Raw genomic sequence first — 27,123 nt, 5'->3', positions numbered from 1 at the left:
TAAATAAAGCCTCTGCCTTCGACTCAGGTCATGATCCCAGATTCCTGGGATCAAGCCCCGAATCGGGCTCTCTGCTCCGCAGGAAGCCTGCTTCCTCCGCCACCGCTCTCTCTGCCTGCCTCTCTGCCTACTTATGATCTCTGCCAAATAAATAAAATCTTAAAAAAAAAAAAAGTTTTTTCCCTGGGCGCCTAGGTGGTTCAACTGGTTAAGCCTCTGCTATCCTAGGATTGAGCCCTGCATCAGGCTCTCTGCTCAGCAGTGAGTCTGCTTCTCCCTCTCCCCTTGCCCCGCCACCTGCTTGTGCTTGCTCCTGCTCTCTCAAATAAATAAATAAAATCTTAAAAAAAAATAAAAGTTTTTTTTTTCCCCTAAATGAAGATAACAATGGGTATGGTTAACATTAGCTTTAGAGAAAATAAGAGAAAAACCCAACTAAGATTTGTTTTAATTCAAAGGCAGTAAAAGCATTAATCCCTAGTCTGGACAGAAAGTGTATGCATTGGAGGGGACTAGTGACATGGACATCTCAGTGTTTTAAAATATTAAATGGTGGGTCTTGAAATTAGTCTCAGACTAGAATAATTAGAAATGCTTGAACTTACCAAACAAAGTCTTGTGAGCCTCCAGCATGGCCTTCTGTTTTGAGCTGCTATCCTTAATTAATTCTTCCATACTATTAAACAGACTATTCAGGTTTTTGCCAAAAATATCCTGAGCTTCTGCGTTGTGCTGATCAATTGCCTTCTTACGATCCAGTTTGGAATGGAGACCAGATACATCTTTTGTAGTTTCTTCAACTGTAGTAAGCAACTGTATGTGATTTTTAAAAATAAATGTTGATAAGATGGGTATGACAAAAACATTTTCTAATGAAAATATCTATGCTACCTAAGGATTTTTCCTGATGAGAACTAATAAATTTTAAATGTTGTATCAGAACACATTTTTAATTCATGCTAATTTATCCAGCTGGCCAGGAATTTCCCCTCATCTAGCTATCTTGGCAAGAAAAAGGGATTTTGCAAACCTAATATAGTAATTATGATTCCTCACAAATTTTTCCATTATGTGTTACTATTTCCTCTAACATGCACCTAATAAACAATTCTTTCAACATCTCGCATCACTAGAAGGAGCTATATTATTCTGTAGGACTGATTAGTTCCAATCATGACTAAAGGGGAAAGTACTGCATCATTGTTCTCAATGTCTCCAAAGTACATTAAAATCATTTTCTATTTACAAAACTTTAGGAACTTTTTTTCTTAAGTTGGAAACTCTAGTGAGGAAAATTCAGATAAAATAGTAAAATAATGTTCTTTAAGTTGGCAGAAATATCATTTGGGGTGGATAAATAGAATTTCACAGTTAATGCTTAAGAAAGGAAAGTTACTTCTATCCATTCCCTAATTTCTTTATTGCAAGTGCAAATCAAAAGACAAACCCTGCTGGCAGCATCATGAAGTTTCTCCTCAGTACTTTCCAAAGCTGATGTAATATACTCTTCTTCAACAAGCTGTAATTTAGTTTCTTGTAAATGTTTTTGAGTGGTTTCAAGTTCCTGTGTCTTATTTTGCAGGTCAGATTTACACTGGTCGAGTTCATTTTTATTGTCCATAAACAACTCTGTAACCTAAATATAACATTTAAACATTTTTTTAAGAATTACAAAATGTTGAACTGGTTGGTGAAACATCTGTCTAGTTCATAAAATAATAGGAGAAGAGTCAAATAAATCATTTCCATGCAAAAGTTGTGACAAGTTGTAACAATGTTACCAGATAGGTTAGCACATTTTATATGGTATCTGGTCTCTTCCTGTAACTTCATTAAAAACTTTGAGATTAAATAACAGGTCTAGGATAGTGGCATTAGCCCTTCAGTTTCCTTTCAACACTGAGGGAGGCACAGAAAGGTCATGTCTCTCCACCTTAGTTATTCAACACCTGGCTTCCCCTAACATCTGCATTCCTTCATCTGATACACACAGTAATGAAAATGTCTCAGCATTCATTATTTAGCTTTAACAATAAAACCGCACGATTCAGTTAATTTCTTATAATGCTGCCTTAATGTGTCAAAAGAGACAGTAAAATTATGGTACAACTTAATTTTAGTATGAGTCAGCAAGGAAAAAAAATCTTAAATAAAAAATACTGGCAGGAGAGGCACCTGGCTGGCTCAGTCAGTAGGGCATGCCACTCTTGATCTCTGGGTTGTGAGTTCAAGCCCCACATTGAGCATGAAGTCTATTTAAAAAAAAAAAAAGTGGCTTGTGTGAACTGAGATATACAGATGAAGCACACAGGGTATTTCAAAGACTTAGTACAAATAAAAAGAAGGTTAAAAATAAAAAGAAGGATGTTCGTGCCTGGCTGGCTCAGTCACTAGACCCTGAGACTCCCAATCTCAGGGTTTTCAGGGATGTTAAGTTTAAGCCCCGCCCTGGGTGTAGATATCACTTAAAAATAAAAAACTTCAGGGGCGCCTGGGTGGCTCAGTGGTTAAGCCTCTGCCTTCGGCTCAGGTCATGATCCCATCGAGCCCCACATCGGGCTCTCTGCTCCACGGGGAGCCTGCTTCCTCCTCTCTCTCTCTGCCTAGTTGTGATTTCTCTCTGTTAAATAAATAAAATATTAAAAAAAAAAAAACAAACTTCAAAAAAAATCTTTAAAAATAAAAATAAATTAAAAAAATATTTTTTAGGGGCGCCTGGGTGGCTCAGTGGTTAAGCCTCTGCCTTCGGCTCAGGTCATGATATCAGGGTCCTGGGATCGAGTCCCGCATCGGGCTCTCTGCTCCGCAGGGAGCCTGCTTCCTCCTCTCTCTCTCTCTCTCTCTCTCTATCTCTCTCTCTCTGCCTGCCCTTCTGCCTAATTGTGATCTGTCTGTCAAATAAATAAATTAAATATTTAAAAAAATATATTTTTTAAAAATCAGGTTCCTCAAGTTCTGAATTTTTTTTAATATTTGCTTTTCATGTAACACACAACACTGATTTTTCATTCAATAATTTTTTTTAGAATTTTAAAAAGATTTTATTTACTTGACAGAGAGAGACACAGCCAGAGAGGGAACACAAGCAGGAGGTCTAGGAGAGGGACAGCAGGCGTCCTGCCAAGCAGGGAGCCTGACGTGGGGCTTGATCCCAGGACGCTGGGATCGTGACCTGAGCCGAAGTTAGACGCTCAATGACTGAGCCACCCAGGCGCCCTTCATTTAATACTGTTTTAAATGCTTACCCTACTTAGCTCCTCTTCAACTGCACCAATTTTTTCAATCAATTCTACGATCTGTTCTTCTTGAACAGTTAGTTTTCCACTCATGGCTCTAAAATAAAGTTTAATATGAATTTAACAGTTAATATTTTTTCTTAATTCCTTTAAGACTCATTCTAACAAAACTGTGGCAGTTACACATCATCTCTACCATTTATCACTATAATAATGATGCCTAGGTGTCAGTAAGCAATGAACACAAACTGCAAAAAACTAATGTATCCTTTTCCTTGTTTTGTAAATGGAATATTCTTCTTGTGACCTCCATTTTGAAACTAAGAATCCCTACCTATGAGGGAAAAAAGCATGTGTATGTATAAAATTTGAGAAGCTAACAAATAGTCATTTGTCATAATTCACATAAAACAGAGATGGGGAGGGATACAAACTGTCTACAATCAGGAATATGGAGGATAAAAAGGAACCACAGAATCCAGGAGAGGCTTGGGACTTGAAGGCATCCGGTATCACAAAAAGAAGGGGAGGAGTCAGAGACTAAAACTGGATAAGTGAGTAAAGTATATATATAAAGCAATTATACCTTCTACCCCCCTCATACATACCCCAATACATACCCCAACACATACCACCACTGATGTTTTACTGAAGTTATATGAGAGGTAATGAATGGGGAAAACAAGTGAAAAATACATGGACCCTCTTTGTATTTTTCTTGGAACCTCATGTGAATCTATAGTTATTTAAAAATTAAAGTTCTATACATAAAAAATTTTTAACTGTTTGATAACTACTTGCTAATATCAGAAAAAGGAGCATTTATAGGAAGCACTAGATACAAAGATCTTAGTTACTGTCACATAAGTAAATTTTATTTCAAACACCTTGTTATCAGAAAATTATTATTCTTGGAAATTAATTTCCATAACTAAGGTCTTACCTAAAATTTTCTTCAGAAATGTATACCCCATTTTTCTCACGGGCTGCAGCAAGATCTCGTTTCAGACGCTCTATCTCTTCTGTGTATTCCTACATAAGAACATTGTAGGTATCAAATTAGCATTTAACGTTTTTTTTCATTCATTTTGGGGAGGATATATAACAAATAAAACATGTACTTAGTCCTTTCATGTTTATTTATTTTTTAATTATAATTTTTTATTTTTTTATAAACATATAATGTATTTTTATCCCCAGGGGTACAGGTCTGTGAATCGCCAGGTTTACACACTTCACAGCACTAATCATAGCACATCCTTTCATGTTTTTTAAAGCATGAAAAAGAATAAATACTTTCATTCAATGTTTATGTTTATTCATAGAGTCTTTCAACAGCTTAAATAAATTGTTTAAAAAAAAAAAAAAGGCTGGAGCGCCTGGGTGGATCAGTGAGTTAAAGCCTCTGTCTTTGCCTCAGGTCATGATCCCAGAGTCCTGGGATCAAGCCCGCATCCGGCTCTCTGCTCAGTGGGAAGCCTGCTTCTTCCTCTCTCTCTCTCTACCTGCCTCTCTGCCTACCTGTGATCTGTCAAATAAATAAAATATTTTAAAAACTAAATAAATAAATAGGGGCGCCTGGGTGGCTCAGTGGGTTAAGCCGCTGCCTTCGGCTTAGGTCATGATCTCAGGGTCCTGGGATCGAGTCCCACATAGGACTCTCTGCTCAGCGGCGAGCCTGCTTCCCTCTCTCTCTCTCTGCCTGCCTCTCTACTTGTGATCTCTCTCTGTCAAATAAAAACTAACTAACTAAACAAATAAATAAATAAAAATAAAAAGCCATATAAAGAAGATAAACTACAGATTGGGAGAAAATGAATATAAACCATATTTGTGACAGAGGACTAGTATCATGAAACATACTAAGAACTTTCAAAACCACAATAATTTTAAAAAACCAATTAGTAAGGAGCCTGGTTGGCTCAGCCAGAGGAGCATGTGATTCTTGATCTCTGGGTTGTGGGTTCAAGCCCCACATTGGGTGGAAATTACTTTAAAAAAAAAAAAAAAAAAAATATATATATATATATATATATATATTAAAGGCAGTGAGCAGAGGGAAAGAGAGAGAGATCTTAAACAGGCTCCACATCTAGCTCTGAGCCTGATACAGGGCTCAATCTCATGACCCTGAGACTGAGATCATGATCTGAGCCAAAATTAAGTCAAATGGCCAACCAACTGAGCCACCCGGATGGCTCCCCCAATTTTTTTTTTTAAAGATTTTATTTATTCACTTGACAGACAAAGATCACAGGCAGGCAGAGAGGCAGCCAGAGAGAGAGGAAGGGAGGCAGGCTCCCTGCCGAGCAGAAAGCCCGATGCGGGGCTCCATCCCAGGACCCTAGGATCATGACCTGAGCCGAAGGCAGAGGCTTTAACCCACTGAGCCACCCAGGCGCCCCACCCCCAATTTTTTTTAAAGATTTGTTTATTTATTTGAGAGAGAGAGACAGAGAGAGAGCTCACAGAGGGAAAGGGAGACAAGCAGTACTACATGAGTCTTAATCCCAGGATCCTGAGATCATGACCAGAGCCAAAATCAAGAGTTAGATGCTTAACCAACTGAGCCACCCCAGTGTCCCCCAATTTTTTTTTAATAAAAAAATTTAAAACCCTATTAGAAAATGGGCTTAAGGACAGGAATAGACTTTTCACCAAAGAGGATATGCAAATACCAAATAAGCACATGAAAAGATGCTTAACACCACTAGCCATTAGAGAAATGCAAGTTAAAACCACATTGAGGGAGTGCCTGGGTAGCTCAGTTGGTTAAGCAACTGCCTTTGGCTCAGGTCATGATCCTGGCTGGTCCCAGGACTGAGTCCGGTGTTGGGCTCCATGCTCAGGAGGGAGTCTGTTCTCTCTCTCACCCTCCCTTGTCTCATGCTCTTTCTTTCATTCTCTCTCTCAAATAAATAAATAAAATCTTTTTAAAAAAATCCACAAAAACACAGTGAGATATTTAGCACCTCTTACACTCAACAGAACAACTAATATAAAAATAGCTATAATACCAAATGCTGGTGAATATGTGGAATAACTAGATCACTCTTACATTGCTAGTGGGAATATAAACTTATACAGCCACTATGGAAAATAGCTTGGCAGTTCTTTAACTGATAAATAAAATCTTAAAAAACAAACAAACAAACAAAAAAAACTTAACCAACTAAAAATTGGGCAAAGAATTTGGATAGATCTTTCACAAAAAAGATAAACAAATGGATAATAAGCATACAAAAAGATGCTCGTTATCATTATTCACTAGGGGAAAGCTAATTAAAACCATGCTGAGGGTAAAATCATACCCTTATTAGGGGCGCCTGGGTGGCTCAGTGGGTTAAGCTGCTGCCTTCGGCTCAGGTCATGATCCCAGGGTCCTGGGATCGAGTCCCGCATCGGGCTCTCTGCTCAGCAGGGTGCCTGCTTCCCTCCCTCTCTCTCTGCCTGCCTCTCTATCTACTTGTGATCTCTCTCTGTCAAATAAAGAAATCTTTAAAAAAAAAAAAAATCATACCCTTATTAGAATGGCTAACATTAAAGACTATAACGTGTTGGGGAGGATGTGGAGAAACTGCAACCCTCACGCATTTGCTGCTAATGAAAACTTAAAGTGGTATAGCCACTTTGGAAAACAATTTCTTAAAAAGTTAAACACATACTTACTGTGCAACACAGAAATTAAACTTCTAGGTATCTACCTAAAAGGACTGCAAATACATCAACACAAAGATTTATATGCTAATATTCATAGCAGCACTATGGGAAATAATCCAAATTTCCATAGGCTGATGAATGGATAAACACAATGTGTTATTATCCATTTAATGGAATACCATTCAGCAAAATAGTCTATTGATACATGCTACAACATAGATGAAGCCCCAGTGTTATGCTAAGTGAAAGAAGCCAGATGCAAAAGATCAATATTGCATGATTCTATTTAAGAAATGGCTGGAAAGGGCAAATCTACAGACAAAAGTGTATCAGTTGTTGATTGTTTGCAAAGGGGTAAAGGGGAACTTTACAGTGATAGAAATTTCCAAAGTAGACTGTAGTGATGTTGCACAACTCTGTAAATGTACTAAAAATTATTGCATTATAGGCTTACAATGGAGGAGTGTTATGGAAATTATACCCTAATGTGTGGTAATAATACCACAGTAATGTATGGTGATTGTACCTTAAAGCTAGAAATAAATAAATTTTGTAAATGTAAATAATTGCAAATTTTGCTGGCTTGATAGAGCTGGTAAAGTCACCATATTAGCATTAGAAAAAACAGTTTAATATGTTAGGTAGTTAATTAAAATCATTAGATGAAATACCTTACCACAGGCAATTGAATAAATCTTAACAATTATCTATTTCAGGTCCTTATTTTTACATTTGTCAAACAATACATTCCTCCACAAAATCCACAATTACCTTAATAAGAGCTCTTTTGGTGAGTTTCTGGTTAACTTCAGGCTTATTTAGTATGTTCTTTGCTCTATGAGCATATTCCAATGTACTCAGAGTTTCCTGTAAAGAAAAGAAAATGCCAATTACTGAAGATACTATAATATGAACAATGCAGTTCTGTTATCTAAAAGGATTATAAAATAAGTTACAAGAAAAAAAATTTACAAGAAATAACTTATTGTTATATCTAACCTAAAAATCTATCATCCACTAGGAGTACTATTCTCAATCTTTACAAGGAAATTTGTTTAAAACATCCTTTTTTCCCCTTCTTTCTAATTTAAAAGGTCATCTTCTTTATGATAATTTGTCCTAAGAATTTTTTTTACTTCAGTCTTCACACTCAATGAACCCCCTCACCTAATAAATAAGCAAAACATCCTATATCCATACAATGGAAAATTACTCACCTATAAAAAGAAATGAAGCATGGATACATGTGAACCACATGGATGAACACTGAAAACATGCTAAATGCAAGAAGGCAGTCACACAGAACACTTATTGCATGATTCCATTTACACACAATGTCCAGATTAGGCAAATCTATAGATTACAAAAAGTAGATTGGGGCACCTGGCTGTCTCAGTTGGTTAAGCGTCTGCCTTCGGCTCAGGTCATAATATGAGTCCTGGGATCAAACCCCACATCAGGCTCTCTGTTTACTGGGGAGTCAGCTTCTCCCTCTCTCTCCCTTTGCCCCCAACTTGTGCTCTAATAAAGAAATAAAATCTTTTTAGGAGGTGGGGGCGGGGCTCCTGGGTGGCTCAGTCGTTAAGCCTCTACCTTCAGCTCAGGTTGTGATCCCAGAGTCCTGGGATCGAGCCCTGCATAGGGCTGCTTGCTCATCAGAAACCTGCTACTCCCTCTCCCACTCCCCCTGTTTGTGTTCCCTCTCTCCCTGTGTCTCTCACTGTCAAATAAATAAAACAAAATCTTAAAAAAAAAAAAATGAAAAAGAAAAGAAAAGAAAAAAATTTTGAAGTAGGTTAGTAGTGACCGAGAGCTGGGAATGTGGGCAAATGCAGAGTGATTCCTAACGGGTGACAAGGTTTCTTTCTGAGGTAATGAAAATGCTCTAAACAGACTTTAGTGATGGTTGCACAGCTCAGCAAATATATTAAAAATCATTGAATTACATACTTTTAATAGGTGATTTAATGGCATGTGAATTATATCTCAGTAAAAATGTTTTTTAAAATGAAAGGGGAATTAGAGACCTTACAAATCCTTTTCTAACTCCATTTAAAGGAAATAATCACAATAAAATAAGAGATTTCGCCATCTTTTTTTTGCTTTTCTTGGTTTTACCACCTGTTCTCACATATCCAATGCCATCTTCAGTGCCCTCTAAGAGCTTCTACAACACTAGCATTCAATTAGTAACTCACTTTTAAGTCCCCAATTAAATCTCCATACCCTGGCCCCAATCAGGGTCCCTGCTCAGCAAGGAGTCTGATTCTTCCTTTCCCTCTACCCCTCCACCCCCCTCACTCTCTCTCAAATAAATAAATAAAATCTTTTTAAAAAAATCTCCATACCACATGTAACCATCCACTGCTAATGACCACAGCAATTTCTTTTGAAGTCTGTGTGGGAAAAACCATTAAGTAACTGGCTTTTTAAGATTAAAAACTCTGCCAGGAAGTAGAAAACAATGTTTTCAGTGATGTCCTCCTATATCCATATGCAATATCCAGATTCTTTTACTCTTGCTTAGAATGAATGAAGCCAATTAATGAACTTTTAAAATATATGATAAAAATATAAAAACAAAAAAGTAAAATAAAGTAAGTAATAGCTAAATAAGAATTACAGCTACTACACTTGCAGATGCCTATTAAAGGGCTTACCTCAAGATTGAGAGATGCAGGAGAAATTGTTGCAATTATGGATGTTCTTGTACGTCCCCCAAGAGAATCCTGGAGGATTCTAGTTAGTTTGGATTCTCGATAAGGAACATGAGGTGTTCTTTCTACAAGAGCAGTAATGACCCTTCCCAAAGTCAAAAGGGATTGATTGATATTTCCAGCTTCCCGAGCTCTCTTGTCAACTGCTCCAGAACGGCCAATGTTCTCACTTCCCGCAAGATCAACCTTGAATTTCAAAAATAAAAGCTGTTATTTCCGCTGGATTTGGACACAAAGACTTTCATTCTCTAGTATAATGTATCAACTACCCACCAAGATAATTTTTTTTTATAATTAACAATACACTACAAAGCTAATTACCTAGGAACTTCAAAAATATTGTCTAGAAGTACAGAATTTCAAGCTGTTCTGTGGTGGTCAAGAATGAAGCAGTTGAAGGGTGCCTGAGTGGCTCAGACCCTTAATCATCCAACTCTTTTTTTTTTTTAAGATTTTATTATTTATTTGACAGAGAGAGAGGTCACAAGTAGGCAGAGAGCGGGGCACCTGGGTGGCTCAGTGGATTAAGCCGCTGCCTTCGGCTCGGGTCATGATCTCGGGGTCCTGGGATCGAGCCCTGTGTCGGGCTCTCTGCTCCGCAGGGAGCCTGCTTCCTCCTCTCTCTCTGCCTGCCTCTCTGCCTACTTGTGATCTCTCTCTCTGTCAAATAAATAAATAAAATCTTAAAAAAAAAAAAAAAAAAAAAAAAAAAAGAGACAAGTAGGCAGAGAGGGGGAAGTAGGCTCCCCTCTGATCCTTGATCCCGGGACCCGGAGATCATGACCTGAGCCAAAGGCAGAGGCTTAACCCACTGAGCCACCCCGGTGCCTTAAGCATCCAGCCCGTAATTTTGGCTCAGGTCATGATCTCAGGGTCGTGAGATCCCCACATTGGGCTCCTCACTCAGCTGTGATTCTGCTTGAGATTCTCTCTCCCTCTCTCACCTCTAAAATAAATAAATCTTAAAAAAAAAAAAGAACAAAACAGTGGTTTGACCCAGCAATCCCACTTCTAGGTATATTATCCAAGGGAAATAAAATCAGTTATCTCAAAGAGATTTCTGCACTCCCATGTTCAATGAATTATTCACAATAGCCAAGACATGGAAACAGTGATGAATGAATAGAGAAGATACGGTATACATGTACAATGGAATACATTTCTTTGCCATGAGAAAGAAGGAAATCCTGCATTTTATAACAACATGGATGAACCTAGAAATATAACGCAAAGTGAAATAAGCCAGACAGAGAAGGACAAATACTGTATGATCTCCCTTATGTGTAGAATTGAGGGGGTTGTGGGGAAAGAAAGAAAATTCACGGAAATGGAAAGTAGAATGACGGTTACCAAAAGTAGGGGAATGGGGGAGAAGCAGGTGCTGGTCAAAGGGTATAAGCCTTCAATTATAAGATGAATAAACATGTACATTATGGTAATGACAGCTGAAACATGCTAAGAGTAGACCTAAGCATTCTTACCCCGCCCCCCAAAAAAGTGACTATGTGAGGTGAAGGATATGTTAATTAACCTGATTATGGTAATCATTTCACAAAGCATACATATATCAAATCATCACTTTTTTTTACACTTTAAATATATAATTTTATTTGTCAGTTATACCTTAATAATGCTGGAGAAAAAAAAGAATGAAACAGTGGTATTAAGGTAGACACTTACCAAGTTCAACTTTCCAATTTTAACAAGCTCCTCTCCATCAATTGTAGTTTCTTTCATATGTATTGTAACAGAGAAAACTGAGTGGGAACGACTAGAAAACAAGATCAGGTTGTCCAGTCATTATAACATAAAACATAATTTGCTTTCTATAAAATATTAAAAAGAGTAAAGAAAGACCAAACGCCACAAGGTAGAGAAAGATAGTATCGGACAGGAGACATCAATAAGACTTTGGAAGACAGAGGGTATATAGTATAATGCTTAGGTTTTTGCTTTCTTTTTTTTTAAAGATTTATTTATTTATTTATTTATTTGACAGACAGAGATCACAAGTAGGCAGAGAGTCAGGCAGAGAGAGAGGAGGAGCAGGCTCCCCACGGAGCAGAGAGCGGGATGCGGGGCTCGATCCCAGGACCCTGGGATCATGACCCGAGCTGAAGGCAGAGGCTTTAACCACTGAGCCACCCAGATGCCCAGGTTTTTGCTTTCTTGTACCTGCTGCCTGCAGAGGGGACCCCAATAAGAAACTATTGTAAATACCCTAAAAGACTTAGGAACTAGAATCCTCAGACCTCTAAAAGCTGGATGTGGGGTCAGTTTTGGACAGTTGCCTGGGATGTCAGTGGAGAAGCCTTGAAATCAGTCTTCCTATTTATAAGAATCTCTTGAAATATGTCATTACCATAAATTCAAACAGTACCACACAAATAATCAAATTACTTGATTTCAATGTCAGCTGTTGTAAAAATATATTGTTCTGCTTTGAGAATATCATCAGAAATAGTTAATACCCTCTCCTGAAAAGCAAATGGTAAATAAGAATGATTACCAAAATACTACAAGACAATCACCACTAGACCATACAGTGTTCCAAAGTCTAACTTATGTACTGACATTCAGCTTTTATCTGAGGGATACAAAAGCTATATAGACAACCTCTTATTCCCATATCAATGACATTTGGTGAACATCCTTGTTTGTTAATTTCACTGATGATTAGTGAGGAATATGGTAATTTTTAATTTTCTTATTTGTACTTTTCATGTTGCATGGAAAATTTTACAGTAAGAATCATACTTTATTATTTAAAATTACAGAAAAGGGGAAGGGCACAGGAAAAGTATAAAGAAACTATAAATCCGGGGTGCCTGGGTGGCTCAGTTGTTAACCGTGTGTCTTCGGCTCAGGTCATGATCCCAGGGTACTGGGATCCAGCCCCATATCAGGCTCCCTGCTCAGCGGGAAGCCTGCTTCTCCCTCTCCCACACCCTCTGCTTGTGTTTCCTCTCTTGCTGTCTCTCTCTCTCTCTCTCTGTGTCAAATAAATAAGAATTTCAAGAAAAGAAAAACAGGGGCGCCTGGATGGCTCAGTGGGATAAAGCCTCTGCCTTCAGCTCAGGTCATGATCCCAGGGTCCTGGGATCGAGCCCCACATCACGCTCTCTGCTCAGCAGGGAGCCTGCTTCCCCCCCACCCCACCCGCTTGTCTCTCTGCCTACTTGTGATCTCTGTGTGTCAAATAAATAAATAAAATCTCAAAAAATAAAGAAAGAAAAACAAAGTATAAAGCTGAATTCAATATGTATTTCATTATTTTCTACCATTATTTACCCCTTCCTAATTCAAGATTATGGAATTAATGCAATCAAGCATAGACCTCAACTCTGACTTTGGAAAATTGAATGTTTTCCTTCTTTATCACATACATTCATAAAAAGACCTTTACACAAGTCTACATATAAAAAAATGAGTCCTAGAGGGCATCTGGGCAGCTCAGTCCGTTAAGTATCTGCCTTTGGCTCAGGTCATGATCCCAAAGTCCTGGGATCAATCAAATCCAGAGTCAGGCTCCTTGCTCAGGGAGTCTGCTTCTCCCTGACCCTCTGCATCCCTCCTAACGCCCACTCATGCTCTTTCTCTAGAATAAATAAAGTCTTTAAAAAAAGAAATCCTAAATTATGCAAATTTATGAAAAAGCAGGAATTTATTTAAAAGAAAGGTATTTAGAGAAAAGAAATATTACCTAGTCTTAAACTCATTCCTCCAAATTCTACATATTTTTTTAAATGGAAAGCTATTATAGGAAAATTTAATTAAAATCATAAAATCACCCATAATTTCATGATTTTCATTACTTTCATTTTTTTTTTTTTTGTTCTTTAAATGCATGTGTAACTTTTCAAAGAGTTGCAGAAATTTCCAATTATAAGGGAGCAAAGAAGTAAGGCATATAATTTTTTTTAGTTTTTTTTTAATTAATTTTTTTTTAGGTTTTGTTTATTTAAGTAATCTCTACACCCAACATGGGGCTCAAACTCACAACCCAGAGATCAAGAGTCAAATGCTCTTCTGACTGAGCCAGCCAGGCACCCTGAGATGTATTTCTTTTTTATATTAAAAAAAAAAAATTAAGATTTTATTTATTTATTTGACAGACAGAGATCACAAGAAGACAGAGGCAGGCAGAGAGAGAGAGGAAGGGAAGCAGGCTCCCTGCTGAGCAGAGAGCCTGATTTGGGGCTCCATCCCAGGAACCTGGGATCATGACCTGAGCCGAAGGCAGAGGCTTTAACCCACTGAGCCACCCAGGCACTCCCTGAGATCTGTTTCTAATAATTACTTTGTAGGTCAGGGAAAGTGATTATTCAGATAAGTTCACTTATTTACCTAAAGTCACATGTTTGGTTAACTGCAAATATCTAACTCCCAATCCATAGCTTTTCATTACACTCTAATGCTTCCTTCACAGAGCAGTAGAAAAAAATATCACCTGACTTAGTAAACTGCTTTTCTAGAATTTGGGATTCTTTTCATAGGGGGTTCTAACCAAATATGCCCCTTTCTACCCTGGAAAGCCAGTGTTACTGCCATGTCAACCCAAATATATGTAATTTTTGTCTGTCATACTGCAATAAAGCCAAGGGGAAAATTAAATGAAGCTATTTGACTTTCTTCTAATCCTTACTTAAACCATGGGCTTTTAAACTTTGTCCTAGGTATCCACGGAGGCCCTCAAAAAGTGCTCAGGGAAAATCTACAGGAGGCTGAGGAGTTAATCCTCTGAGCATCCCACCCTCAAATAAGATTTCATCCCACTCTCAAATCAACTACAGCAGGCACATATTAATCTAGGCTCCTGTGTACGATTTCATTTGAGAGAAAAATAGCCTACTTAAAAAAGATTAATACTTCTTCTCTAATTTGACTTGTCTTTGTTCTCCTTCCAACATTCTTCCAATACTGGTGCTTGCCTCTAAATCTCAAGCCAATTACTAAAGCATGAAATCAAGCATACATACAATCTAGGTATGGGACTCACATACTTTGATCCACCTCAAACTGATTTCCCACGGTAAAAAGAAAACAGAGTGGTGGGGGGAGGACACTGGCTTTCTTACCTAGAGTATGCATTCATCAGAGTTGCCGCAGTTGTCCGTTTTGCTGCTCCCTTCTCCAAAATCTGATAGACTTCATCCTTGTTGTGTACTGTAATTTCTTCTAAACCTTTGATTATCACTCCCCTCTGAGCAAATATCAAAAGATCATCCATGACATTGGTAAAAAATACATATATTGACTTCTCAAAGCATCACACATTAAAATCCAGAGACATTTCATTCTCAAAGACTGAGTTACCTTGTTACGGGGATCGTCAAACATCTGCAGTCTCTCAGAAACATCAGAAGATGGATTAAGAAGATCAAAAAGTTCTTCATTATAGATTTCCAACAGAGACACTTTGACTGAAAATTCAGTACCATTATCAGTAAGTTTCTCAAAAATTTGATGAAGAGTACGTGGAATTATACCAGCCAAGGGATCCTGAAATTATAGTATTAGTTAGGACTAAAATAAGGGAAGAATACCATTTACTACGGCTGTTAGAACACTTTTATGATACATTTATGATATATCTATGATATATATTTAAACACAAATATGATATATGATATATTTAAACACAAATATGAGGGGCATCTGAGTGTCTCAGTTGTTTAGGCATCCAACTCTTGGTTTCAGCTCAGGTCATGATCTCTGTGTCATGGGATCAAGCCCCATGTAGGGTTTGGCCCTTAGCATGACATCTGGTTGAGCTTCTTTCCTTCCTCCTCTCCCTCCCCCTCTGTTCCTCCCTCCACTCACTGCTCTCTCAATCTCTCTCTGAAGTTAATAAAATCTTTAAACATAAATATTTCAAAATGGGTTAAAAAAAAACTAACCAAATATTAGAGCAGCCAAGTCATTTATGAGTTTATGCAATAGTAATTATTTTTCTTCATACCTTCCACAAGTCTGTCCTATCCATTAGCCACTTTATGTCTGAAGATTACATAGAAACCAACTGAACCTTATAAGCTACTTAGAAAACCACATTTAATAATTCTTTCTAACTTGGCTCATGAGAACATTAGTAATAAAACCATGTTAACAGAAATAGGCCCATCTAACAGGATATTCCCTAATTCTAACATAAACACAGTTGTTTCTCAAATATCTAAGCATCTGTAATAAAATTATTATGAATCTTTAAATTTTGAAACTGTGCCTTAAGTCTACTCCTTATTTTCTATGGTTATAATTCCATAACTTAATTATCCATGCTTAAAGTTATGAATGCCTCAACTATGTAACCACTAGAAAAAAGGATCAACCTAAATATTAACAAGTTAGAAAATTAACTTAGTCATTAAACTGACTTAAACATACTTGATAGAAATCTTTGTAAAACCTAGTATGTGCTTTCTACACCATCTAGTAATACAGTAATCTTAATTTCTTAAATACTCAGGGTCATTGTTGATACCATGCTGCCTCTTGCTATGTTAACTTTATGACAAATTCACTCCCACACTGCAAAGTCTTCCCTTTAAAGCCATAATCACATGCCACTTTTCCACAATATTCTGCTCCAACTATTCTGTCCCAAACAGACCTCTCTCTTATCACTTAACTGTGTCATATGTATTGGTCCTTTCTCTCCTAATGACACCATGTTTCTTAAACAGGAATCATACCACATACTTTAATTTTACTAAAATAGTAGTTTATGCTATATTCATGTTTGACATGGGTATACTGATCTTCTCTATTTCACGAAAGAGACCTTCAACCAATTCTTTTTATCCAGTCATAGTTCAGCCACTTTAGAGACAGAAATCTATTATAAACCATAAATACCTCCTCCCAAGTGTACTCTTCATTAGGTGACCTCTCACCTTCCATTGTAAAGGTTTTTCCAGTGCCAGTTTGGCCATATCTGTTAAAATTAACCAAAGTGGTAAACAGAAAATAAATACATGCTTCTAAACCTTTTCAGCACTTTGAAAAACAGTGTTTTACTCACGCAAAAATAGTGCAATTATAACCCATAATAACTTCATCTAGAATTGGACAAACAACACTTCGGTAAACATCAATTTGTTTAGTAGAAGCTCCAAAAACCTATTAAAAAAAAAAAAAAAAAAAAAAAAAAATCAAAGCAATTCTTCAGGAAAAAAGTACTTCAAAATTACTCACTTTAAAAATTTTGTTTTTAATCTATTAACTCATTCGGCCCACTAGAAACCATTTGAAAACTCAGAGTCAGGACGCCTGGGTGGCTCGGTGGGTTAAGACTCTGCCTTTGGTTCAGGTGTAGATCTCAGGGTCCTGGGATGAAGCCCGGCATCCGGCTCTCTGCTCAGCAGGGAGCCTGCTTCCCTCTCTCTCTGTCTGCCTCTCTGTCTACTTGTGATCTCTCTCTCTCTCTCTGTTAAATAAATAAATAAATAAATAAATAAATCTTTAAAAAAAGAAAACGCAGAGACAACTCAAACTTGGAACTGTATGCTAGAACCTAGAGTAAATATGTATACAAGAATAACTTTACATAGCAAATAATAAAGGAGTCGCAGCATTTTAAGAAATAGGTACTGGGGCACCTGGGTGGCTCAGCCGGTTGGGCATCTGACTCTTGGATTTTTGGCTGAGGTTGTGATCTTGGGGTAATGAGATTGATCCCCATGTGCCAGGCTCTGTCTGCACTCAGAAGAGTCTGCTGTTCCTCTTTCTCTGCTCCAACCCTCGCTCCTTCACATGCTCTCTGATAAGTAAATAAAATCTTAAAAAAAAAAAAAAAAAGAAAAAAAGAAAAAAATAGGTACCATATCAAAAGTGTATGTTTTCCTTGAGCTCTTGTCAGCCAAACCTCCAGTTCGTACACTAACTTCTTTTCGTACATGATCACATTCTACTACAGAATGGGCATTAGCTTTCCGTTCTGCCAAATTAAATGGTCTATAAAAAGAAATATATAAAGTTATTTAAAAAACTCTTAGTTATCAGATTACAGATGACATTATCATTAATACCTTACACAATAACAAAGTGAAGTTTTTTGACACTTGGTGACAGGGATTAAATGGGGGACTAAATGATACTGGTAAAGCAGACAGCAGAATTTTTGGTTTCAACTCTCAGAAATAAAAAAAAGTTTTTTTACTTTTCAAAGACATGTAAAACATGACAATTCTGACAGCTTCCTGGACTAGATGTAAACAGAATTAACTTGTTAAAAAAAAAGGCCAAACTTATTTTTCAGAATTCTGTTTCCATTATTCTCAGAGTCTAAGAATATTAGGCTATGACATAGAAGAAAGAACATGCCAGATTTGTGTTCAAAATACTAACCTGTCAGCGGATAACTGGCACTCACACACGTACCTCCCCCCCCACACCGAAAGAAAAGAAAAAAAAAAAATCCTATTTAGTTTAGTTTCCCAGTAGCTCCTACTATGCTTGGCACACATCCTAATATCTGTTAAACTATATAGCTTAATAAATGTTATCCTAAGAGGAGTGATGGAAGAGCTGAAAAGAACCCTAGTCCACACAGTAGCATCATTCAGATATGTATACACTTAACACACATCTGGGCCAAAGAAAGAGATGTACTCTTGACCTGAGTTCATTTTCCCCATTTAGTTTCACATATCATGAAAGGATATGGCAACTACTAGACAAACCAAGTTGCTATTTATTTTAAAAATGATACAACATCCTCTGCCATGCTCCATTCTTAGTACATTTTTGACAGGCAGAAAACCAAATTTGTGATCCTGTGAAATTTAACTCACCAACTTGCAGGTAAGACATAATTTTGCTATCGACTGTCAAATGTAATGAAACCTACAAAATGTACATAACCCATGGCACGAAATATTAAAAGTTCAAAAACTTAAGTCAAAATCAACTTATACTGAGGTAGGTCAAGAGTATCAAGTACAATGAATTCTCTCACATGGTTAAAGCTTTTTCAATTAGTTTATAATTCTTAGCATCTCTCAACTAATCTCTTTGCCATGATGTGTGATGACATTAACCAAATGAATACCATTCAAGATGTCACAACCAAGTACTAGATATTCATACAGATCACACATTTCTAAGTTATCAAAACTCCCACTGATGAGCTTTAAGAACTATTTGTACTACCATAAAAAGCACTGCCAAGCCACTATATTCCTAACCAAACTTCTCTAATTAGAAATTGTAAGGTTTCTGTTAATGACACTAACAAACCAATCAATTTGTTGGTCTCACTACAGTTACATTACATTCATTCGTTCATTCTGTAAATATTCGTCAAGTACTTATTATGTGATTGATATTTGTCTAGGAACTGAGGGTATACCAGTGAACAAAACCAAGGTTCAAAAAAACCCAAAACACCCAAATTCCTATTCTCAGGGAGCTTTTATCCTAGTGTTATAGATATATCAGGTGCTGATAAATTAGAAATCAAAGTAAATAAAACAAAGTGTGACTGGAATTGATGTGGGAAAATGGACAGTTGCTATTACTATTTTAGGGTGGTCCAGGAAGGCTTTTCTGTGACATTTAATGATATTTAAGCAGAATCTAAAAAGTGAGGGAGCCAGTCATGTAGCTATTTTGGTGGGAAAGCTTTCTAGGCAGAGTGAAATAGCCAAGGTCCTGAGGTAGAGGTTGGTAGATGTGTGTGGTGGGGTGGGGGGCAGGGGAGTTAAGTAGGGTATAATAAAGATAACCAGTAGCTAGATCAATGTGAGGGGTCTATAACCTTCAAACTGTGGGCCAAATCTAGCCCTTGTCTTACCAGAGCCCTAGAATGATTTTTATAATTTTAAAGGGTTATTAAAAAAAAAATCAGATGCCGCATTGGTAGCAATTCTTTGGCAGATTCATTCCACCACTTAAATCTGAAAACAATGGACCACAGTTTTACTGATTTCAGGTAAAAGATGTCCAGCAAAACAGCAAGCACCAACAAATATAGCCCAGGCAAGAACTGTGCAGCAGTTGAGATCAGAAGCCTCCATAAATGAACAAAGCTTTCAATGGCATCATCGGACCTCAAGTTCTACTGTGAGGAGCATGCCAGGAGCAACTCTTCGCTGATAGGGATACCAACTTCAGAAAATGTTCTCAAAAAAAAAAAAAGAAAGAAAGAAAGAAAGAAAGAAAATCTTCTCAAGAATTAAAAAAAAACTTGTATCATCTTATAGCGGAATAGTAAAACAGTTCTGTGTCTTCTCAACAAAGCAAATTAAAAGCAGTTCCTTAACTGGGATTAAATGGGAGACTAAATGATACTGGTAAAACAGACAGCAGAATTTTTAGTTTCAACTCCCAGAAATAAAAAATAGGTTTTCTACTTTTCAAAGACATGTAAAACATGACAATTCTGACAGCTTCCTGGACTAGATGTGAACAGAATTAACTTGAAAAAGAAAAGAAAGAATGAAAAGAAAAACATTAAAAAAAGAAAGAAAAGAAAAACATCTCTTTATACAAAAATTATTGTAAATAACTAGACACAACCTAAGCACTTTTCATTAGTGACAATGTAAAAGAAATCTCTTTTTGGGTAAGAAATGTATACAGATAATAAACATGAATAATGTTTAATTCTTGGGGTAGAGGAAGGGGGCTGGAGAGGGATACAATAGGGTTCCAAATGTAATGATTGTTTCGCTTCTAATTAGGTCATGGATAACACAGATGTTTGTTACTTTTTTCTCTATTACTTTTTATAAGACTGACAGATTTTGTAATTAACAATAAAAAAGAAAATTAAAGAAAATAAAACCATCCAGAAAAAGCAATATTGTCTGGCCTTATGAGACGATCAAAATAATCTAAAAATTTGTGTTTGTGGGGCGCCTGGTTGGCTCAATAGGTAGAGCATGGAACTCTTATCTCTGGATTGTGAATTTGAGCCTCACAATGGGTGTACAGATTGCTTAAAAATAAAATCTTTAAAAATTAAATAAATGAAAATTTGCATATGTATTACAGGCTATTAACTTTTTATTCAATCTTCAAAACAAGTAACTATTAACAGAAGCTCTAGACTACAACTAGTAAGTGGTGGCACTTAAGGTTACTATCAAATTTCCTCTCTGACACCTAGTTCAGAAAGCTAGCTATTATCTTTGATAACTACAATTCAAGATATCAAAGTGGATAGGAAGCAATAATTTAAGAAAGTTTGTTCACACATTTTAAAAAGGACCTTTAGGGCGCCTGGGTGGCTCAGTGGGTTAAGCCGCTGCTTTCGGCTCAGGTCATGATCTCAGGGTCCTGGGATCGAGTCCCGCGTCGGGCTCTCTGCTTAGCGGGGAGCCTGCTTCCCTCTCTCTCTCTCTCTGCCTGCCTCTCTGTCTACTTGTGATCTCTCTCTGTCAAATAAATAAATAAATAATCTTAAAAAAAAAAATAAAAAATAAAAAGGACCTTTATTTTTAAATTTTAGAACTTCTGGATTTACAGAAAAGCTGCTAAATAGTTGGTAGAATTTGTAACGCAACAGCAACAAAAACAAACACGAAACACACACAGACCAGTAAACCGTGGACGACTTTTAAAAAACTTAATAAATCAATCTTAATTAAGCAACAGTTTGCATAACGAGTATATTCCTCCTCTACTGGCTCATTTTAAAATGGGGGTTATTTGGAAATCAATCCGGGGCGAGTTTGAACCCTCCACCCATTCACCGCGAAGAAACTATCTCCCTTGGTCTACGGAAGACCAAGTTGCAGTACAATCAGAAAGCTATACTGGCTTAAGATACGTCCTTTTAAAAACAAACTACTATAGCAGTTAACCTTTAAAATATAAATACAATAATGTTTCCTTGTTTGGGGGGATTAAGAAAATATTGCAACTAGAAGAAAGAGAACAAGTCATCGATTATGCTTTTAGAGGATAATGGAGAGGACGGTAAATCCAACATAAGTACTAAAACACCTGCAAAGTAGGTATGCAGTCTTATTTTGAAACCGAGAAACTCCAAGGAGTGGCATCTCTCCAACATTAGTTTTTTAAAAGAATATACTTTTCCCTAAAAACCGGCGATCAAAGTCTCCTTCTGAATACCAGTTTAAACTGTAACCTCCAATACAAATGCCCTTTCTTCTGAAACGGACACTAATTTACTCCTCACAGAAATCTGACGTCGTTTTTATCGACCGAATGCGGAGAACTACGAAACAGGAAGGTTTGCTCCCCGCAAACTGAAAACTAAATTCCTCTCTCCGGACAGCACAGGCGGGAGCCCTGCACCAAAGTCAGCAAAGCCCGGCGCTTCCAGTCCTGCCGGGTTCGCCCTACCTGCATCTCACCACCACCTGGATGTTCTTTCCCTTCTCCTCTTTCTTCTTCGCGGAGGAATTCGGCTGGGACGCCATGACGATCCCTGCCCGAAGGTCAAGGCCTGGCTGCGGACTCCGACTCCGTGGGGCGCGGAGGGTCCCTGCGACGGGCGCGGCCCGGATGCCCACCTCCCCGTCGGGTATTGGCGTGGCCAGGGGAAGCCACGCAAGCAAGCTCGACGTCTCCGCTCTCCACCAGGAGCTCTGACTGACCGAGGCGTCTGTCCCGCGATAGCGGGAGCCTCGGAGTCACCAACTTCGTCTCCGCCTGAAGCCTCAGGAAACCGAGCAACGACTCGGCGCCTTAATTTGAAAAAGGAGCCGAGACGCCGAGCCAATAGCAGCGTCGGCGCGCGAGGCACCATGGGACGCGGTGTCGTCACCAGAGCACCGCCCTCGGGGCGTGGCCCGCGGGAAAGTGAAAAGCTGGTCTGTACGTACCCGCCTGGAACTCGCAGTGCGGCAGGAGAGGCGCACGAGTGAACAGTGTGACTCTTCTGCGTGCCCTTGCCCAGGTTACATAACGTCCCTCCGCCAAGATTTCCTCATCTTCAAAATGGAAGAGGGTTCGGTGAAAACTGAGCTAACGCGGACAAATAGCTTAGACTGGAACATGTAGTGTCAGGAAATCTTGCCACGATTACAATGATTATTAGCGAATTGTATGGCAGTGTTATGGAAGCACGGGGGTGGGGGGAGATGTCCAAAGAGAGACCCTTTCTCGGAGGCAGCGTCCAGAACAGCCTTGAGTAACTGGGAAATGTTAAGAAATAAGGTTACGACGAGTACCAAGTTAAATGTCACTTTCGGGACTCTGAATTTATCCTTTAACTGGTGAGAAGATGTCGCCGTTAAATGATTCCAAGCATAAGGCAGTACTGAACTTGCTTTTTCTGAGTAGCGTTCCCGAACGACTGACGCAGGCTCGGGTGCGCTTCGCTCCCTCTACGTGGCGCCGCAACCCGGCTCCCCCAGGCCTTCTTGATGAGCTCGAGCCCACGCCTGCGCCGTCAGCCTACAAATCCCAGCAGGCAGCGCTCCCTGGGCCCCGCCTCCGCTGCGTATCTCTGGCTTTCCGTAGACGCTCCAGCGCGTGTCCTGACAGTGTTTAGGGTGGCTGGAGGGCTTCAGGTGTGAGACCCGGCTTCCGGAAATACTGAATCTCGGGGCTGTGCGGTAGTGGGCTCACGGAGCTGAGCGGTCACACTTAGCCTTCAGGAACCTGGGTGTTTTTTGTTTTGCTTTGTTTTAAAGTAAGGCCGAGATGGAATGGAAGACTCTCGGGCGCCCTTTGTGTTCCTCCACTTATTAACCTCCTGTATTCCCCCAAGGAGAAGTCTCAGTGTACAGCTCGGATTGCTGGTCACCTTCATTATACGTAGCCAGATGTCTACTGCTATCTATGACGGCTCGCCAGCATCGCAAAATGGACCTGTACAGCACGGAACTCTTTATTCTCTCTACCGCCACCCTAATCCTTTCTGTACCCAGGACACTAACCAGACCTTTGATTCCTTTGTTCTCCACCACATCCAGTGGACTCCTGTTGGTTTTACCTCCTCTGCCGTCACTCTAGGCTGTCTCTCTTAATTTAAATTCAATTAACATATGTGTATTATTAGTTTCAGAGGTAGAGTTCAGTGATCCATCAGTCTTATACCCAGTGCTCATTACATCGCATGCCCTCCTAAATGTCTGGGATGTTACCCCATTCCCCCATCAACCTCCTCTTAAGCAACCCTCAGTTTGTTTCCTATGATTAAGATTCTTTTATGGTTTGTCTCCCTCTGTGATTTTCTCTTGTTTTATTTTTCCCTCCCTTCCCCAATGATCCTCTTTTGTTTTTTAAAATCCACAGGAGTGAGATCGTATGGTATTTGTCTTTCTCTGATTGGTTTTGCTTAGCATAATAACCTCTAGTTGATCCTCCTTATTGCAAATAGCAAATTTTCATATTTTTTGATGGTTGAGCAGTATTGTGTGTGTGTGTGTGTGTGTGTGTGTGAGACATCTTCTTTATCCATTTATCTGTTGATGGACATCTGGGCCCTTTCCAGAGTTTGGCTATTGTGGACATGGCTGCTGTAAACACTGGGGTACACATGCCCCTTTGGATCACTACATTTGTGTCTTTGGGGTAAATACCCAGTAGTGCAATTGCTGGTCATACAATAGCTCTGTTTTCAACTTTTTGAGGAACTTCCATACTGTTTTCCAGAGTGGCTGCACCAACTTGCATTCTTACCAGCAGTAGGAGAGGATTCCCCTTTCTCTGCATTCTCACATCTGTCATCTCCCATGTTGTTGATTTTAGCCATTCTGACCTGTGGGAGGGTGGTTTTGATTCATATTTCCCTGATGCTGCGTGATGTTGAGCATTTTTTCATATGTCTGTTGCCCATTTCTATGTCATCTTTGGAGAAACATCTGTTTGTGTCTTCTGCCCATTTCTTGATTAGATTATTTGTTCTTTGGGTGTTGAGTTTGATAAGTTCTTTATAGATTTTTAGATACTAGCCCTTTATCTGATAAAACATTTGCAAATATCTTCTCCCATTCTGTCAACTGTAGGTCAAGTCTCTTTCACCTCTTCTCTGAAACACTGTCCTTAACAAGTCTCCGTACTTCTGCCCTTTTCTCTTCTCCCCAGTGCATTCACTCAGCAAAGGAAGGATCCTTAAAAGAGTCAGATCATGCCCTTCATTTACTTTTTAATCTCACAATAGCTTCTCATTGAATTTACAATAAAATCCAAACTCCTGACCATGTCCTGTGAGGCCTTCATTATACCACCTTTGCCTGTAACCAACATCAACTCCAGGTACTAACCACATAGCTCACTACCATCCTCCCAAGTTTCTAAGTGCTCTCTTGCAGCCAGGCCTTTGCATTTGCTATACCCTTTGCCTGTATCTCTTTTAGTTTGGTTCTTTGCATGACTTACTCATTCTTATCCCTCAAAACTCAGCTCCACCTTCTCTCTTAAAAGGCTTTTCCTGGCCACCCTATCTAAAGTAAATTACTCCTGTTTTAAGACCCTGTTTATTTCCTTCATAATGTATTACAGTCTGTGATTACATTGTCAATGTATTGTCTCCCTACTCTGCTAGAATGTAGAATTTCATTAGGAACTGTGGGTTGTCTTATTCAGTGTTGTTTTCTTAGTTTTCTTGAACACAGCCTTACACAAAGTAGTCACTTGATAAATATATGAGGACTGGGAGGAAATTAACCATTCTCTACCTTAGTTTCCTTAACCGTAAAATGGAGACAATAATGATTACTATTAGAGTGAAGATTAAAATAGTAATACATATAAAGTGGCTAGTACATACTAGACCAAAAAAAAAGCTAATTTCTTCTTTTTTTCCTCAGAAAATACCTAAACAATGTTTATATTAATGGTCACTTGGGCCAATGCAAGAAATTCAAGGGTCTCCACTTGGTAATAGTTATAGCTTCCATTTATCTAGAGCTACAATGTGTCTGACTCTATGAGAGGTTTTGTATGCATAGTCTCATTTAATCTTCACAACAATTCTCTGGAATAGGAACTATTATTTCTCACTATTTTATCAATACATAGGTCAAGTAGGTTTATTGTCTGTACTCGTACAGCTAATAAGTGACAGAGAAGGAACTCAGAATTCTTTCTGATTCCAAAACACAGGTCATTCATTAACTGCTATCTCCCCCACCTATATTTTCTTATTCTCAGTGCACATGCATTCCCTTTCATCACACCCTGTTGCATGCTTGACTATGGTCCAGGCAGTGAAAAGATAGGCTGTATTACAGTTCCTGACCTCAAGACCAAGTCTAATGGAGACATCCAGGGTGTAACAGACATTTGTTAAGTTTTGTTACACCATACAGGTGGATTTCTCTGTTACAGTATTTTATACTGCCCCTACTATACTATACTGCCCGAACTACTCAAGCCAATCCGCACTTCTCTCTTGAAAGTCTGTTTATGATCAGAAATTATTTTTAGAGTGCCTGGGTGGCTCAGTGGGTTAAAGCCTCTGCCTTCAGCTCAGGTCATGATCCCAGGGTCCTGGGATCGGGTCCCACATCGGGCTCTCTGCTCAGTGGGGAGCCTGCTTCTCCATCTCTCTCTGCCTGCCTCTGCGCCTACTTGTGATCTCTGTCTGTCAAATAAATAAATAAAATCTTTAAAAATTTTTTTTAAAAATTAAAAAAAGGGAAATTATTTTTAATATTCTAAGAATAGTTAATCTGGATTTCACCAAAGCAACATCACTGCCCATGTGTTTGGTCTGGCATTTAACTTTCAATAGTGTGTGTACTTCTTATACAAGTTAATTGATTTTTATTTTTCTTAAAATAAAACATGTACATTGTTTTGAGAGTTAAATAGTAATAATTGGGGATGTGTGGGTGCCTCAGTTGGTTGAGAATCTGCCTTTGGCTCGGGTCATGATCCCAAGGTCCTGGGATCAAGCCTCATGTTGGGCTCTCTGCTCAGTTGGGAGTCTGCTTCTCCCTCTTGCTCTCTCTCAGCCTGCAGTTCTCCTTGCTTGTGCTCTCTCTCTCTCTGTCTCTCTGTCAAATAAATAAATAAAGTATTTTTTAAAATAGTGATAATTGACTTACAACAAAAAGGTATTTCCCAGGGTGCCTGGGTGGCTCAGTGGGTTAAAACCTCTGCCTTCAGCTCAGGTTGTGATCCCAGGGTCCTGGGATCAAGCCCCACATCGGGCTCTCTGCTCAGAAGGGAGCCTGCTTCCTCCTCTCTTTCTGCCTGCCTCTCTGCCTACTTGTGATCTTTGTCTGATAAATAAATAAATAAAATCTTAAAAAAAAAAAAAAAGGTATTTCCCTGCCTTATCCCACCCCAATCCCTCGGGATCAATACTCCAGAAGCAACAACTTTCAATTTGCTTTAGCTATTTTTTCTATTATTTGCGTATTTCCACTTTTGTAAGGAATTTGTGTCTACTGTTATCTTTTGGTTACTCAACTTTAGACTTTATTTACTGACTTCCTGTTATGGAAGATAAGGATTTAGTTATCAAATGTTATGATCACCTCTGCTTTCCCTCCCCCATACATCCAATGTTTACAATGCTTGTTGAATCAAAAATCTACATATAGGTTATTATGCATGTTCATAGCTGAGTATTTCAGACT

At 38.5% G+C, this 27,123-nt stretch overlaps 1 protein-coding gene across 1 annotated transcript in view; it reads right to left on the bottom strand.

Annotated features, from left to right (window-relative positions):
- The window catches only part of KIF11 (kinesin family member 11), a 45,359-nt gene extending 23,108 nt beyond the window's left edge, over positions 1-22,251 (bottom strand). Inside the window, exons 1-13 of the mRNA XM_046028093.1 lie at positions 21,929-22,251; positions 17,437-17,569; positions 16,638-16,735; positions 16,472-16,550; positions 14,930-15,115; positions 14,692-14,816; positions 11,294-11,384; positions 9,557-9,799; positions 7,668-7,763; positions 4,180-4,268; positions 3,246-3,333; positions 1,448-1,636; positions 606-813 (exon numbers count right to left, since the gene is read on the bottom strand). Coding sequence (XP_045884049.1) covers positions 606-813; positions 1,448-1,636; positions 3,246-3,333; positions 4,180-4,268; positions 7,668-7,763; positions 9,557-9,799; positions 11,294-11,384; positions 14,692-14,816; positions 14,930-15,115; positions 16,472-16,550; positions 16,638-16,735; positions 17,437-17,569; positions 21,929-22,005 — 1,702 coding nt within the window. The 5' untranslated portion in view covers positions 22,006-22,251. The remainder of the gene's footprint in view (positions 1-605; positions 814-1,447; positions 1,637-3,245; positions 3,334-4,179; positions 4,269-7,667; positions 7,764-9,556; positions 9,800-11,293; positions 11,385-14,691; positions 14,817-14,929; positions 15,116-16,471; positions 16,551-16,637; positions 16,736-17,436; positions 17,570-21,928) is intronic.
- Between the last annotated feature and the right edge of the window lie 4,872 nt (positions 22,252-27,123).

The sequence above is a fragment of the Meles meles genome, chromosome 13 (assembly GCF_922984935.1).
Source record: "Meles meles chromosome 13, mMelMel3.1 paternal haplotype, whole genome shotgun sequence".
NCBI classification, from domain to species: domain Eukaryota; kingdom Metazoa; phylum Chordata; class Mammalia; order Carnivora; family Mustelidae; genus Meles; species Meles meles.
The sequence above is the reverse complement of the archived record's forward strand: the minus strand, read 5'-3'. Positions and strand labels throughout refer to the sequence as shown.